The sequence below is a fragment of the Natrix helvetica genome (genome assembly GCF_964273705.1).
Source record: "Natrix helvetica genome assembly, chromosome: 10".
Taxonomy (NCBI): domain Eukaryota; kingdom Metazoa; phylum Chordata; class Lepidosauria; order Squamata; family Natricidae; genus Natrix; species Natrix helvetica.
In genome coordinates, this window is record NC_138561.1 from 243,016 (window position 1) to 259,275 (window position 16,260).

Below are 16,260 nucleotides of genomic sequence, written 5' to 3' on the forward strand. Positions count from 1 at the left end.
TCATGGCACCTCCTTTCCCTAGTTCAGTAGTCGCTGCTGGTGTTCTTACAGTTGCCATTAATGCAGGATGGTTTAGCAATATAAAATGAAGGCAGCTATCCAGGCAGAAGGTGGTGTATTGGTACAGAATACCAATCACAGACAGAGTTAGGTCTGCAACTGGAACATCCAAGGGTAATTTGCCTAGAAAGTTTATCAGTAGGCTGAGGAAGACTTATTAAAATATGATTTGTCAGGATAATAAATGTAAATGCAAAAAAGGATAAAAAGCGGGTTTCTTTGCTACAAATTTTTGGCATGCTTTGAAGGTTACCACATGGGAGCTGGGAGAATGCATGAGTTAAATATTTTATTCATCTCCAAAATACATTTACTCTCTAAAAGTAGTACAAATATGCATGTACATGTTTAATTTGCAGTCTATTTCTGCCCCTGGAAGTGGAATTTGGAGTGATGGAAGAGATAAAAATGATGGAACACAGACTCATACATGGAACGTTGAAGTTTTGATTGATGTGCTTAAAGAACTGGTATGTTCATAAAATGAAACCCAAAAATGTATTTCTGGAATTAAGAAACTATTGCTCATTTAATGACTAGTGGGGTATTACTGTTGTGCAGGGTTGTCTTGATAAAAAAATATCCTTTGCCACATATGCATGCTATTTATTTAGATTTGAGGTGTCAAATTTAATATCATTGAGGGCTGCATCAGCATTATGGTTGCCCTTAAAAGACCAGTTGCATATAAGAGTATGACGACTCACAATGGCCAGGAGGGTGTGGCTGGGTGATCACAGCTGGGCTTGACCGGGTGGGTGTGTCTGGCTCGACGCCGATCACTGGGCGCAACTGACTCGGGATGGAACAAGTTGCCCTGGCTAACTCGACATGGGGACAATTTGGTGCCCCACAAGCCCCCCACCTTCCCCAAACTGCTGGCAGCTGAGCATATGTGTGTGCTTGCACGCACCGCATTCTAAGTTTGGGGATTTATCCACACAGGAAAGAGAGGGCCAAGCCCAGGCAATATTGGCAGTTTGCAAGTTCAGATGTGGATAAAAGTCTCCAAGCTTGGTATTCTTGTTCCAATCCCAGATATCGGCATTCTCCTGTGCACTGCTTGGAGAGAATCCAAGTATGGGTTAACTTCTGTCTTATCTGCCCAGAGACTGAGTTTGTAAAAGCTTTGGCCACACCTCTTTCATTCCACTGCTTCCAGTTTTTCAACTCAGTCTAGCCTAAGAGACATGATCAAAATATCTCTAATAGATTTGAGCAGAAATATGAAAGGTTTTCCTAGTTTGGATTCTTCAGCAGCTTGTTCTTTAGAGATTGGCGGGAGCAGGCGACTCAGGCTCAGCCTCCACACGGCTCACTTTGAGCCCCCCCAAAGCTGCCACTCAGTGCGCTGGTTGCCTGGTTCATTGGCAAGAACCGCCACCATCAGAATAAGGATCATCATAGGAACCCCCGAGTAACTGCCTGATCAATCAGGCACGCACTGAGGACTGCGGCTAGGATCGGGGTGCTAGGAAAGTCGGTTTTGCGGCTCTCACGCCATTTCTTATCATCTCCTCGATCACCGCAAACACCTGTGTTCCTTGGTGTGCTGCTGGTGGTGTGCTGGGCTTCTGAGCTCCGATGGCTCAGCCACGACCCAAAGGATCCGGAGTCACTGTCCGGTACTCACTTGGTCAAACTCCGAGGACTTCAATGAGACTCCTGGTGCCAAAGAGCCCAATTTCTTTTTGAATAAAGGTGATGAGTGAACTGATTCCCTCTGTTATTCCAAGGGGCGCCACTACTCAGCATTTCGCGCTAGACATTATTTAGCTTAAAATAGCGTGACCACCTGTCCATCCAGGCTGGTTCGACCGTTATTCAAGATGGCGGACCGCACAACAGCAGAGAGCTGCGTTCAGGCTGGATCTTCCCCAGCCAGCAACAATTACACAGGACACGTTCCAGGGAGGCCAGATCAGTCACCAGGGAGCTTCAAGGGGAGTTAGGTCTCAGAGCTCCTCAACCAGGAAGGGATCCACTACTTTGGACAGGGATTCCAAACGAGACCAAAGGGTGTTGGAAAAACAATTTGCCAAGGCCTAAAGGCCTCAATCGGGGAGGCGGAAACTTCCCTTCCCTTGCAGCTTGAACCTTCTCCTCAATTCATGGAGGAGAGACAACAGAATTGGTCCCTGGATGGCACCGTGAACTTCCAGCATTGCAGGCTGCCTGCTTTGAGGAGGAGTTTGCTCTATTTGCTTGCCTAACATCTGCAGGTGAAGAGCCAACAGGCATTGTAAGAGATTCAGCTCTGGAATCACCCCTGTAGCAGCGGGCTCCGCTCAGGGGAGTATCAGGGCTCTGGACTAACTCAAGAAATGCGCAATTTCAGGGAGACTGGTTGATGCCGTGACGAGAACGGCTGGAAAATAGCAAGGTTTTGTTGAGCCCTGCGAAATTCAGCTGGTAACTGCTGTCAGGAGACACCTGGAGGGGGAGTCATAACCTCTTTGCAGAAGAGGTGAAGGAAGGAGAGGCGCCTTGCAACTTTCTCATTATGTCCGAAGCAAGCTTTCCTGAACAACAGCAGAGGGGACCGCATTGCATTTGGCAGTCACGAAGCTGGGGCAACCAGGACAATAAGACTTGCGCAGGAGCAAATTTGAAGAAGAGTGTGACGGCTGGTTGAGAAATTCCTGATGATTTTTTAAACTTCTGTAAGACAGATTGATTAACAGTGGGGCTGTAAAAGAAGGGGGAGGGTTCTGTCAAGCTTCCACCCTCGGATATTGCGGCGGATAAGCACATAGCCAAAAGAGACTCAAAACAAGATATATTAATTATTTGATTATTTAGATATTATAAATGTTAAAAAAAGAAAAGCAGAATGGACATCTAAAGATTTAACAAACTCTTATTTGATTTAAAATTTGTTTCCGGAACTTTAAAAGAAAAATGGCATATGCAGAGCAAGCCAAAGAAGAGGGGTAGGAGAGAAACGGTGCAACAGCGACATCCTATGGCTAGAGCAAAACCCAAAGGATATAGAAAGCAAAGGGGAAAAAAAGAAGAAGAAAGTGTTGTTTGGAATTCAACCTTGGATAGTAACCAACTTCATTGTATTTAAGTACAATGACAATAAAGATTATACTTATACTGAAAACAGTGTTGCAAGACCTAGATAAGCTGTCTCCATCTGGGATTTGTTTATTGAGAAAATTACTGAGAAAAAGAGTGGAAACGGTGCAAGTTTGTAAACATTGTAGCCTTTTGATTGGACATAGACTGTAGCAGCTGTATAACCGAGTAACTGGAATTGGGGAATAACAAAGGTTGCCTTAAAAAAAAAGAATTCAACTTTTTAGCTTCTAACACTTTTCCCTGGAGATCCATAAGAAATGAGTGGAATTGTAAAAGAGATGGATTTACTTTTTAGAAATACAATGGACATGATGGAGAAAAGTTTTAAGGAGACCCTGGGGAAAATGGAAACTTCCATATGAGGGTTAATGAGCGAAGATCAAAAGGAGGAGCCAATCATAGAAAGGGAGGAACCAATAAAAGAAATGAGAAGGGGAAAAGAAAAAGAGGAGATGATAATAAAATTAATAGTGGTGGATGAATTAAATCAGGGGGGAAATATATCAAGTACATTGGATAATATGATTGAAAGGACAACAGGAGCTGGGATAGAAAGCCCAGAAGTTAGGCAGTGAAAGAGGGTGGAGATGGGAGGAATATTTAGGCCAAAAATCCAAGAAGTAGACATATATTTAGAATTAGAGATTAAAGGGAGGAATATGGGAGGCAGGCCAAAACAAAAACAGCAACTAAAACATTGAAGCAGGCAATTGACAATGGTTAAATGATTTCCTTTTTTCCCTATTGTGGCCTTTCCTTTTCCTCTTTTTACTTTAAGGCATAGCAACTATAACTGAAGCTGACAATGAGATGATGAAGGAATTTTTTTCTCTTTTTGCTGTTACCTCGAGTTATTCTTCCCTATCTCCCCTCTCTTTCTTTATTTTTTCTCTTTCTTTTTTTATATACAGTATTGTGCAAAAATTTTAGGCAGGTGTGAAAAAATTGCTGTAAACAAAGAATGCTTTCAGAAATATAAATAATGATTGTTTATTTCTGTCAATTTTCAAAATGCAAAGTAAGCGAACAAAAGAAAAATCTAAATCAAATCAATAGTTGTGTGACCACCCTTTGCCTTCAAAACAGCAACAATTCTTCTAGGTACACTTGCACACAGTTTTTGAAGGAACTCAGCTAGTAGGTTGTTCCAAACATATTGGAGAACTAACCACAGATCTTCTGTAGATGTAGGCTTTCTCACGTCCTTCTGTCTCTTCATATAATCCCAGACACACTCGATGATGTTGAGATAGGGCTCTGTGGGGGCCATGCCATCACTTCCAGTACTTCTTGTTCTTCTTTACGCTGACGATAGTTCTTAATGACTTTGGCTGTATGTTTGAGGTCCTTGTTCTGCTGCAGAATAAATTTGGGGCCAATCATACGCGTCCCTGATGGTATTGCATGATGGACAAGTATCTGCCTGTATTTCTCAGCATTGAGAACACCATTAATCCTGACCAAATCTCCAACTCTATTTGCAGAAATGCAGCCCCAAACGTTCAAGGAACCTCCACCATGCTTCACTGTTGCCTGCAGACACTCATTATTGTACCGCTCTCCAGCCCTTCGACAAACAAACTGCCTTCTGCTACAGCCAAATATTTCAAATTTTGACTCATTCAGTCCAGAGCACCTGCTGCCATTTTTCTGCACCCCAGTTCCTATGTTTTCGTGCATACTTTAGTCGTTTGGCCTTGTTCTCACGTCGGAGGTATGGCTTTTTGGCTGCAACTCTTCCATGAAGCCCACTTCTGGCCAGACTTCTCCGGACAGTAGATGGGTGTACCTGGGTCCCAATGGTTTCTGCCAGTTCTGAGCTGATGGCACTGCTGGACGTCTTCTGATTTCGAAGGGCAATAAGCTTGATGTGTCTTTCAGCTGCTGTCTTTCAGTTTTAAACCTCCTACACAGCTGTTTCAGTTTATGACTGGGTGTCAACCTTTGTGTGACATTGATGATCATTAGCACCTGTTTGGTATAATTGGTTGATCATACACCTGACTATAATCCTACAAAATCCCTGACTTTGTGCAAGTGTACCTATGAGAATTGCTGCTGTTTTGAAGGCAAAGGGTGGTCACACCAAATATTGATTTGATTTAGATTTTTCTTTTGTTCGCTCACTTTGCATATTGAAAATTGACAGAAATAAACAATCATTTATATTTCTGAAAGCATTCTTTACAGCATTTTTTCACACCTGCCTAAAACTTTTGCACAGTACTGTATATTTCTTTTTTGTTTTTGTTTTTGGGACGTAGGACATATTTAATGTTTTATGTATTGATAACTATATAAGAGAGACAGAAGTTAGAAGAGAAGGGAAGAGATATTAAAAGATGATGTATTAAAGAGGAGAGTTGTTAAAAGTGATGTTAAGTATTACTGTTATTATGTCACTATGTTATTACATTATTATTACTATGAGATGAATACTAAGGCAAAGAAGAATATTATGACTGTTTAAATGTGAGTGCACCCAGACCACACACTGCTTAATGAAAATTAGATTGAATGTAATACAAATAAAATAAATAAAACTGGGGGGGGGGGGGGAAGAAACACGCAATTTCATTTCTGAAGCTATTTCACGGGGCATAAAAGCACCGTGCAACGCAGAGGCCAGTTACGCTCCAGTCAACCGGAGTCAGTTTGCCTACTAGGCCTGCAGGCCCAGATTGACACGGATCTGATTTCGCTGCAGGAGCCTCATTCCCCATGTCCCTCTATACGTAGTGAGGACTTGCTAATAGAGGAGGGGGACCAAGGGGACCAGGCGTTATCAGAGAGTTACTCCTGATAGGCCTCTTTCGACCAGTTCTGTTCAAATCACTCCTTTACAAGGCCAAAACAACGGCCCACATGAGAGTCATGGATAGACCCGCAGAAGTGCCAGTGGATCTTCAGGATCCAAGTGAACAGCTATTCACAGAACCAGCTGTGGAACAGGAGGTAATTCCGTCTCCACAGCTGTTCATTGATGTAATTCAATGCCAATGGAACCAACCAAGTTCTATCACAGCCCCCAGTGGAAGCGACAGAAGACTCTATACAGTGGGCCCAGACCTAGAGGAGCTATTACAGTGACCCAAGGTGGATGCCCTAGTGGCCTCTCTAGCCTCATCAGCCATCCTTCCTTCAGACTTGATGGAAGTTTTGAAAGTGGAGGACAAAAAAGTAGAGACTTCTTTCCGCAAGACACATCAGGTGACTGCCTGGGTGATCAAAGCGGCTACAACTGCTTCCTTTTTTAATAGGGCCACTCTCATCTGACTTCGCAAGCTGCAGGCTAGGGTACCTCCCGAGGACACCAGATTGCGCCAAGACATAAACAAGTTGGCGGCATCCACTGAGTTTACTGCAGACACTACTCTCAACGCGGCCAAGTTCGCATCTAAGGCCTTGGCGTCTAATGTAACATTGCGTTGCCTTTTGTGGCTCCACCACTGGTAGGCTGATATGAAATCAAAGTGGTGTCTGGATTCAACTCCTTTCAAGGGAGGCAACCTCTTTGGGGATCACTGGAGCCTATCTTGGTGGAGAATAAAGATAAAAGGAAGGTATTGCCCTATACGTACAGGCGAGCAGACCCTGGGTCCTTACCCTATTTTTGTAGGTAGCCATTTCGGGCCACTGATACCAGCCTCAATGCCCCCCACTCCCATGGTACTTATTCCCAAGGAACTGACCGTCCTCAGGACAGGCATTCCTTTCGTGACGGGCAGGCAGCAGACCTACGCCCGGAGGCCATTCCAAGGGTCCAACAATAGGCCTTACCGTAGGGCAAAGTGACTTCCAACACAATCCTCTCATTGGCAGTTGTTTATAGCTATTCACGAGTCAATGGTAGACAATCATGGGTGTGTGGATTCTGCAGACAGTGAGGCTGGGCCTCACACTAGAGTTCATATCTGCTCCCCCAAGACACTTCATTCGGTGCCCCACCTCCAATTGCTTCTACAAAAGGGGTGTTTTAGAGGCTAAGATCCAACATCTGTTGGACATTAAGGCCCTTGAACCGGTCCCAGCAGGGCAGGAGGGACTAGGATTTTACTCAATTCTCTTCCTGGTTCAGAGGGGTGGAGAGTGATTCTAGATTTTAAAAAGCTCAACGTCCACTTAGTGTACAAGCACTTCAAAATGCAATCCCTTCAATCCATCCTGGTTTGCATTCGGAAGGGAGATCTGTTAACATCCATAGATCTCGAGGCATACCTCCATGTTCCCATCCACCCATCCCACAGAGGCTTCCTGAGATTTTGTTACACAGGGCACCACTACCAATACAGGGCCCTGCCATTCGGCCTATCATCAACACCCAGGACCTTCACCAAACTATTGGCAGTGGTTGCAGCACATCTCAGATTGAGGCCCATGAGGATTCAATGCTATCTGAACGACATCCTCATCCAGTCGTCATCTCTCCTTCAAGCACAACAGGACTTACAGGTTACAGTCCAGACCCTGCAAAGACACGGATTTTCTGTGAACCCAGAAAAGAGCCAACTACCAACTTGCTTCACTTGGGAGCGGTGATAGACACCAAATCCTGCAAGGTTCACCTCTCCCAGGAGCATCGCTCCAGCATAAGAGCATTGGTGGATCGCATCTGGACACTGCAATCAGTGCCGCTTATTCTTCTTTCTCAACTTTTGGTATGATTTCCCAAGATGATTTCATGCATCGTGATCGTCCCTTGGGCACAGTTGCACATCCAAACATTACAATGGTTTCTGTTGACACATCAGAGATCCGACGGAAGCAGTTCCAACACTAAGATTCAAGTGCCACCGAAGGTCCTTCGGTCCCTCCATTGGTGGACCTCTCCAGCTATGAGGAAAGGATACCTATTCAAGGAGCCCAGTCGCATGACCATAACCTCAGATGCCAGTCTCTTCGGCTGGAGTGCTCACTTCCAGTCCCTGATAACTCAAGGAAAGTGGTCTCAGGAGGAGTTGGAGAACAACAATATCAACTGGCTGGAACTCAGAGCAGCGCATCTGGCACTTCATCAGTTCCAGGAAAACATAGCAGGACAGCATGTGTTCTTACTGACAGACAATGTGGCTGCCAAATCACATGTAAACCGTCAGGGGGGCACCTACTCCAGGGCTCTCAGTGGAGAAGTTAGGGCTCTGGGCAGAGAGGCACATTTTCTCCATACAGACAGATCACATATCCAGAATAGCCAATGTACAGGCGGACTGGCTGAGCAGGACCACTATAGATCACTCCAAATGGTGCCTGTATCCAGATCTTTTCCAACAGCTGTCCGGGTGGTTTGGCCAGCCAATCGTGGACTTGTTTGCCCAACCACCCATCTCCCGATGTTTTTCTCCAGGTTCAAGACACCAAGGGCAGAAGGCGTCAATGCCCTCCGTAGCCCTTGACCTCTTGTACGCCATCCCGAGGGTAATCAGGAAGGTCCTAGTGGAGGCATTGGTAGTTCTTGTTGCTCCTCATTGACCCAGATGCCTTTGATATGTAGACTTGGTTAGCCACTCCGTGTCATGACCCTGGAGCCTTTTTGTGTCACAACCCCAGGACAGGATCTCTCTCAGCCAGGGGGCCCTGGTCCATCCGGAACCTCAGTGGCTCCAGTTGACCATTTGGCACTTGAGAGGGACATGCTGAGGAGGGGTAAGTTCTTCAGGAGGGTGATTCAGACTATCCAGGCCTCCAGAAGGCCTTCAACCAACCGAATCAACAACACGATCTGGGCAGCATTTTGCAAGTGGTGTTCCAAGAGTCACATTGACACTGTTTCAATGTCACTACAACAGAGCCTGGACTTTTTGCAAGACGGACTTGACAAAGGCTTGACAAAGAGCCCAACACGCTCTGTAGGTAGGTGGGTGCTTTTCCACGATTTTGACAAGTGAGGATCAGCAATCCCTTTCTCAACTTCTGAGAGTGTGCAGTTTTCTGAAGAGAGCAGCGAACCTGAAACCTCCTGTGGTACATCAGTACCCCACATGGGACCTTTCCATCGTATTGCAAGCCCTTATCTCTATGCCATTCAAACCGTTGAAGGCCACCAGCCTCCGGCGCCTGATTTTTAAGGTCTCCTTCCTCATGGCCGTTACTTCAGCCAGGAGGATTTCTGAGCTGGCGGCTCTTTCTGTACGTGAGGACCTGTGCATTTTCCACCCGGACAGGGCCATTTTGAAATTGCACCCATCCTTCATTCCTAAAGTAAATTCCTGGTTCCACAGGGCCCAGGAGGTCATTTTACCAGACTTTTGTCTGGGATCCAATCATCCCCTGTAAAAACGATGGCATACTTTGCATGGCAGAAGGGCGCTCCGTAGGTACATCTAAAGTTGGACAGAATCTCTCTTCATCTCGTTCCAACCCACATCCATGGGCAAGAGGGTGACCCCATCCACAGTAGGGCGCTGGTTGAAGGCATGCATTGCAATGGCCTATGAGCATCAAGCTAGACCAGTGCCAGGCCGTATAACGGCTCATTCAACTAGAAATGCAGTGACTACAATTGCTTGGGCTATGCAGGTGTCAATTGAAGAAATTTGCAGGGCAGCAACCTGGGCTTCCCCATCACCCTTTGTTAGGCATTACAAACTCGACTCGTTCGCTTCAGTCGAGGCACCGTTTGGAAGACCAGTGCTTCAAAGGATTCATTCTGCCCTTGAGACACTAAGCTTGATGATTCTCCAAACAGTGTACAGAAGAAATAACATTGGATTTACCTGACACATTCATTCTCTATGCGTTACGGGAGAATCCAAACCCACCCTAAGGGCCTTTGGTCCAGCATCCAGGTGTGGTCGATATCTGCAAGGATTCGACGTCTACACCTTCATTGAAAAACTGGAAGCTTGGATTCTCCCTCAGCGCACAGAGAACGAACGTGTCAGGTAAGTTAAACGTTCCTTTCCCTGTCTGGTGCCTCCTTCCAGCAAAGCAGGAGGCGGAGGACAATGCTGCTGAGTGTGAAAGCACAGAGGAGAAAGTTTGCAGAAAACAATTTCCTCCGAGTCCAACTTCTGGCTTGACAGATCTCTGGAGAGCAAGAAAAAGAGACGGGAGCAGTGCTCCCTGATCCTTTAAAAGGGAAGCTGACCCTTCTTGAAAGGGAATCCCTGTTTCCAATCTTGTGTGGTAAGGATGCTGACTTGTTGGGGCAGACTTCCTTTACTCAGCTCTCCCTCCACCCCCTCCTCCTCTCCAGAATCTGTCAATGCAAAAGTTGGATTCGGAGGGAACTACTTCCTGTAAACTTTCTCCTCCACACTTATACATGCAACAGCATGGTCCTCAGCCTCCTGTGGGGGCCAGCAAGGCTGGAAGGGGAGGATCCTCCTTTTCAGTGGAGGGAGGTGAGACTAGGGTGAACACCAAAGTCTTGTCCACTTGAGGAGCCGCCTTGTCCCTCTCAGACTAAACAGAGGACTCTTGGACTGCAGTGTGGGCTGCCCGGAGCTCTGGACAGTGGAGGGCAAGTCCCTAGCCTGGCCCTCAAGATCCCAGGACTCCGCAGCCCAGCCCAACCCTGTTTCCCCAAGGGGGCACCCAGCCATGCTTATCTCCTCCTGGCTACTGCTGCTGCGCTCTTTCTCCTTGGCCAGGTTGCTCATGGTGTGTGCAAGAGGGCAAAGTGTGTGGGTCAGAGGGAGGCCCCTCCCTCTTCATGCAAGGAGACCCGGCTTTGTAAGCATAGCATCCTCAGCTATCCCTGAGGATGGGAAACCACCAGGAGAGGCAAGGAGGAGGGGCCAAGGGGATGGCGAAAGGGCAGCATAGCTGCTGGTGGCCAAATGCCAAGGCAAGACTTCCCTCCCTCCCGTAGAAGGAAGAAGGAAGATGGGAATCTTCTTCCTTCCTTCCACCGGGGTGCCAGCCCCTGTGCGCTAGCCACCTCCTGTGTGTGCGTCCTGGCAGAACGCTTAGCCGGGCTGGGCTGTGGCAGGAGGGGCCAGCCCATCGCTGTCTCCTGGGATACCACATGGGCCAGATCTAACCACATCACAGACCAGATCTGGCCCACGGGCCTTGAGTTTGACATGTCTTATTTAGATACATCTATTTATAATAAGGTCAGAATAGCAATCTCTTGATTATTAAGAGCAGGCAATACAGTTTAATTGAAAACTGAGATGAAACATTTTTGTTCTGTATTTCCAATTTATTGAGGGCAGTCTTAACTGTGTTATAGGAGTCAGTGGAAAGTGTAGTTTTAATTCAAAATACATTATGTTTTGTTAGTACAAAACCTTGAATGAATTGCAGGTCTCATTATGAAGAAAAGTACTTACATAACTAAAGTTAAAAATGTTTTTAATAGTATAATTTAATGTAGCCTATAATTTGCCATTTTTCTAGTTATAGAGTTTTTTTTCTAAGCTTCTGTCACCATTCCCATCCTCCATGATTTGTCATGTACTAGAGAAGAGACCCAAAGGTACTTTTTCAAGAGGCAACTGGACTTCCTTGTTTGAAGACATTTTGCTTCTCATCCAAGAAGCTTCTTCAGCTCTGACTAGATGGTGGGGAATGGAAGGTTCTCCTGTGCACTGCTTGGACTATCCAAGCATGGGTTAACCAAGAGATTGAGTTAGAAAAAAAGTCTTCATCATAGGACAAGGTTATAGTAATAGGAAGGCAATGCAGAAGGGAGAATTATAAAAGCTAAGCAGGAAGGTCGATATTGAAAGTTGTAAAATTACTCTATATTGCTATGTATGTTCCGTGTTTTGTTTTATTGTGTTTTTTTCCTTCTTGTGGCTTTTTTTTACTGTTTTTAAAGATTAAAACATTCAATAAAAATTAATTTAAAAAAAATAGAAAAAAAGTCTTGACCACGCCTCCTCTGCTCAACAGAGCTCAGGTTTTTTAACTTTTCAGCCTAGAGAGATGCAAATAATTTTGCTGTAGCTCAGTCTAAACAAAAGTTATCTCATAGCTTGGATTTTCCAATTTTTATTTTATTGTTTTATACTAATTTGTTCTCAGTTCAGTACCTTTGGTTTAGGACTTGGAAATCTTTTTCTTGGCTGCAGGTGAGTGCGATGGTTTTCCCTGGCCTGCCGGCTAGAACCTCTACCATCAAATAGATTTAAAGGAGGATTTTTATTTCAAACTTTTTTCCTTAGGGTCAAGCAACTCAGTAGCCGGAGATACTGCCCGATCACTCGGGCTAGCCTCCCACAGCTGCGATTTTTCCTTTCAATTCTCGGAGAACCGGTACGCCACTCTCACACCATTTTAGGCATTTTAAAGTTGAAGCAGCTTATTTTGGGTGTCAGGAAAGCCAGTACCCCACTCTCGCACCCTTTTAGGCATTTTTAAGTTGAAGCAGCTTATTTTGGGTGTCGGAGCCGGTTCGCCGCTCTCGCACCATTTTGGAGGATTTCAAAGTTACAATGGTTATTTTTGGCTCCAGGAGAGCCGGAACGCTGCTCTCACGCCATTTCAGAGCTTGCTTAGCTATGGTGAGGTCAGAAAGCTGGGACTTCGTTGCTGGGGCGTTTGCAGCTCTCCGGTCGGTCAATCATATTTCAGTCCGGAATATTTGCTGTGGCCTCTGCTCCTTGGAGGTTCCTTTGGATTTCTTGCAGCCCTGACTGACAGCGCCTGCCCACATTCACAGCCTGATTCTCCTTCCACTCTAGAGGCGACACAAACCCGGTCTCCTGACATCACCCTTCGGCAGGGCCTTTCAGCAGAAGAAGATGGAATGGGGCCCACTCCCCCATCTTTCTTATCAGCAGTAGGCCTAGCACCCGGCCTACTGACCAGGTGCTCAGTCCCAGAGGTCAGATTCACTCCCAACAGTGGCAGGGCTCTGCCCTGATGGGGGCCAACCTTTGAGTCATGCTTTAATTTCTGTAGCTATCTCCTGAGGGGTTGAATGGGAATTACAGTGAAGGGATCAATCTTCTATGCCAGGGCCCTCCCTGGGCTTATACAGGATCCTCCTTCGACACTTCCCTCCCTCTGCAGTGAGGATTTGCTTGTGGGGGAAGATGATCTAGGTCAGTGATGGCAAACCTTTCAGAGACCGAGTGCCCAAATCACAACCCAAAACCCACTTATTTATCTCGGAGTACCAACATGGCAATTTAGCCTGAATAATGAAGTTTTAATTTACCATATTTTTCAGAGTATAAGACACACCCTTTCCCCCCCTAAAAGAGCGTGGAAATGTTTGCGTGTCTTACACACCGAATACAGCCATTTTTAGCTTCCTGAAGCCCCGCCTCCGCATTCCATTTTTGTAAAAAATAGACAAAAAAACGGTCCATTTTTCACCAAAATGAGAGTGTTTTTGCCTTCGCCCCACACCCTAGAAGCACTCTGCAGGCTTCAGCAGGATGGGGGAAGGGGAAAATGTGGCCATTTCAGTGAAAAACGTATGCGTTTTTGCCTTACTCCAGCCCTGCTGAAGCCTGCAGAGTGCTCCTGGGGCCGGGAAGGACAAAAACATTTTTTCTTACTTACCTCTTCAAAATCTTGGTGCGTCTTATAGTCTGAAAAAATGGTAGTTTAGAAAAATAACTCCTACGTGATTAACGTCTTTTCTCTGAAAAAAACCCACAATAGCAGCGCTTTCAATAATACACCTTTTTATTGAAAGGTAAACATTTGCATTTGGCATGCTTTTGATTAATGTAACTTTTGCTGTTGTATGCTCTCTGATAATTTTTCTAACCTTGGCTCATACTTTGTAAGTTTGAGAGCAACACATGCAGCACTCAGGTCATCTGTTAGTCTGGGGTGTCAAACCCAATTTCAATGAGGGCCCCGTTGTGGTTGACTTTGGGGGCCATGGTGGGCATGGTCAGCTTCCACTGCTGCTGTGCTCGCTCTCCTTGGTTGCCCATAGTGTGTGCAGGATAAGACGCATCTTTTTCCCTCAAAAAAAAAAAAAAAAAAAGAATGAAAATCTGGGTGCGTCTTATACACTGAATACAGCATTTTTGGCCTACTGCAACCAGGCCCACTCCCTCTCCTTATGAGACCTAGCTTTGTAACCAAAGCATCCTCTGTGATAGGATGGGAGACCACCAGGAGAGGTCAGGAGGAGGGGACAAGGGGATGCCACGGATCTGGGTAAACGGGAATTGTTGGAAGACGAGAGGCTGTTGCCTGACAGACCTGCTTTCTCTGGACTCTTCCGACCCACCTTGTTTAAATCCCTTTTGTACAAGACCAAGACCGTGGCCAATATGGGATGTACTGCTGCCCCAGCTGAGGCTTTGTTAGGGTTGGATCCGACGGAGTGCCTCTTTTCGAAGCAGGTCCCTGAACAGGAAGTTATACCATCACCAAAGCTGTTCCTGGACGTCATCCAGAGACAGTGGACCCAGCCTGGTTCCATCCCTCCCCCTAGCAATAATGACTGGAAACTTTACAGTTCCAGTGCAGGCCTGGGGTGACTCCTGCAGATCCTGACTGTAGATCCTCCCGTAGCCTCCTTGCCCTCATCTGCCATTGTACCATCCAATGTATCGGAGGGGCTAAAGGCGGAAAACCTCAAAGCAGAGATGACGCTCCGCAAGACGCATCAGGTGGCTGCCTGGGCACTTCGAGTGGCTACAGCTGCCTCCCTTTTAATAAACCAACTTCCCTGGTTTGGCTTAGACAATTGCAGGCCAGACTGTCAACTGAGAATCTGCAGCTGCACCAGGACATAAACAGATTGGTAGCAGCCGTGGAATTCTCCTCTGATGCAACTCTTAATGCTGCCAGGTTTGCATCTAATGTGATGTCCCAACGTCTTGGCTTCACCACTGGCAGGTGGACATGCATTACAAATGGCGTCTGGCTTCTGCATCCTTAGGGGTGACACACTATTTGGAGAGGCACTAGATCCCATCGTTGTGGAGACTTGGGACAAGCGTAAGATTGTCCCATACACGTACAGACAAGCCAACCACAGGGCAACAGTCCTTTCAGGTGGGGGATCCGGGCTTCAATGCATCCCAGTATCATCGATCCTACCCTCATGGGCCTGACTGTTCTCAGGACAGATCAGGGTTCAGGGACAGAGGTAGGCAGCAACAGCAGCAATCTCAGACCAGGTGGCCATATCGAGGGTCCGGTAACCAGCACTTTTGTAGATTCAAGTGACACTCAAACAGATCTACCCATTTGCGGTCGCTTGAAATACTTCGCAGCCCCTCGAGACATTTCATCGAATGCCCTGTCCCCAGGTGCCAGGTCAAGAAGAGCTCCAGAGAGCTTTGAATCAGACCTGTTGGGAAGCTTGCCTCGCTCCCTGCAGGCATCCAAAGTGCCTGTCAGCGTTCCAAATATCATGCAGAATTAAATCATTTTCCAAGGCAAAGTTATCCTTAAAGCTCCAATTTAATAAGACAAACATGTTGGCATTATGCTATGAAATTTCAACTCTATTTTACATCCTGTGGGTTCACCCAGTTGAAAGTTCATATCTTTCCCCACACCCCATAATTCATCACATGTTCAAATCATCTTCCACGCTGGCATCTACACCCCTCTGCTTCCGGTCAGGTGTCAAGGTGCGGAGACAAAAGATGACCTTGGCTTCTATAAAAGAATGACAACATACATTCCACAATCCTACTCCTTTCTATTCCCCCCTCCCAACTACTGCACTAATGAAACACATAGGAAATTATAAGAAAGTGTGGCATGCCAAAGATTCTTAAAGGAACCTCTGCAGGCCTGACAGCGCCTCTCCTTGTGCCCCGTCCTTTCAGGATGGTTTCAGTCCACAAAGGACCTCTCAATGACGGCTTGCTGGTTGGGTTTTCGTGTAACCTATTTCCCCAGCTGTTCTCGCTGGGGTGCTTCTGGGTTTTTCCCGAAGTGTGCACATATGTTGTATGTGTTGGCTGAAGATCCTCCTGAGCTTTTCCAATATTTTTGCAATGTATGGAATGACAATGTTGCTTCGTTTATTGTCTCTTCTTTGTATGCTGTTGAAGCTCCTACTGGGTCTTTTTGGAGGATTTGATGAAGGTCTACTTGGGATAGTCACATGTTCTGATGGCTTCCTTGATGTGTTTTGGTTCTTTTTCTTTCCCTTTTCTTCGTTGGTAGGCAGGGTTTCAGCTCAGCAGTGTAGGGTTCTTATCTTGGATGAGAAGCGAAATGTCTTGAAAG

General features: G+C 46.1%; 1 protein-coding gene across 4 annotated transcripts in view; it reads left to right on the forward strand.

Moving 5' to 3' along the window:
* The window catches only part of CNOT1 (CCR4-NOT transcription complex subunit 1), a 185,816-nt gene that overhangs the window by 53,053 nt on the left and 116,503 nt on the right, over nucleotides 1–16,260 (forward strand). For all 4 annotated transcript variants that reach the window (XM_081963630.1, XM_081963628.1, XM_081963627.1 and 1 more), the window contains exon 10: nucleotides 420–530. In XM_081963630.1, the coding sequence (XP_081819756.1) occupies nucleotides 420–530 (111 nt within the window). The remainder of the gene's footprint in view (nucleotides 1–419; nucleotides 531–16,260) is intronic.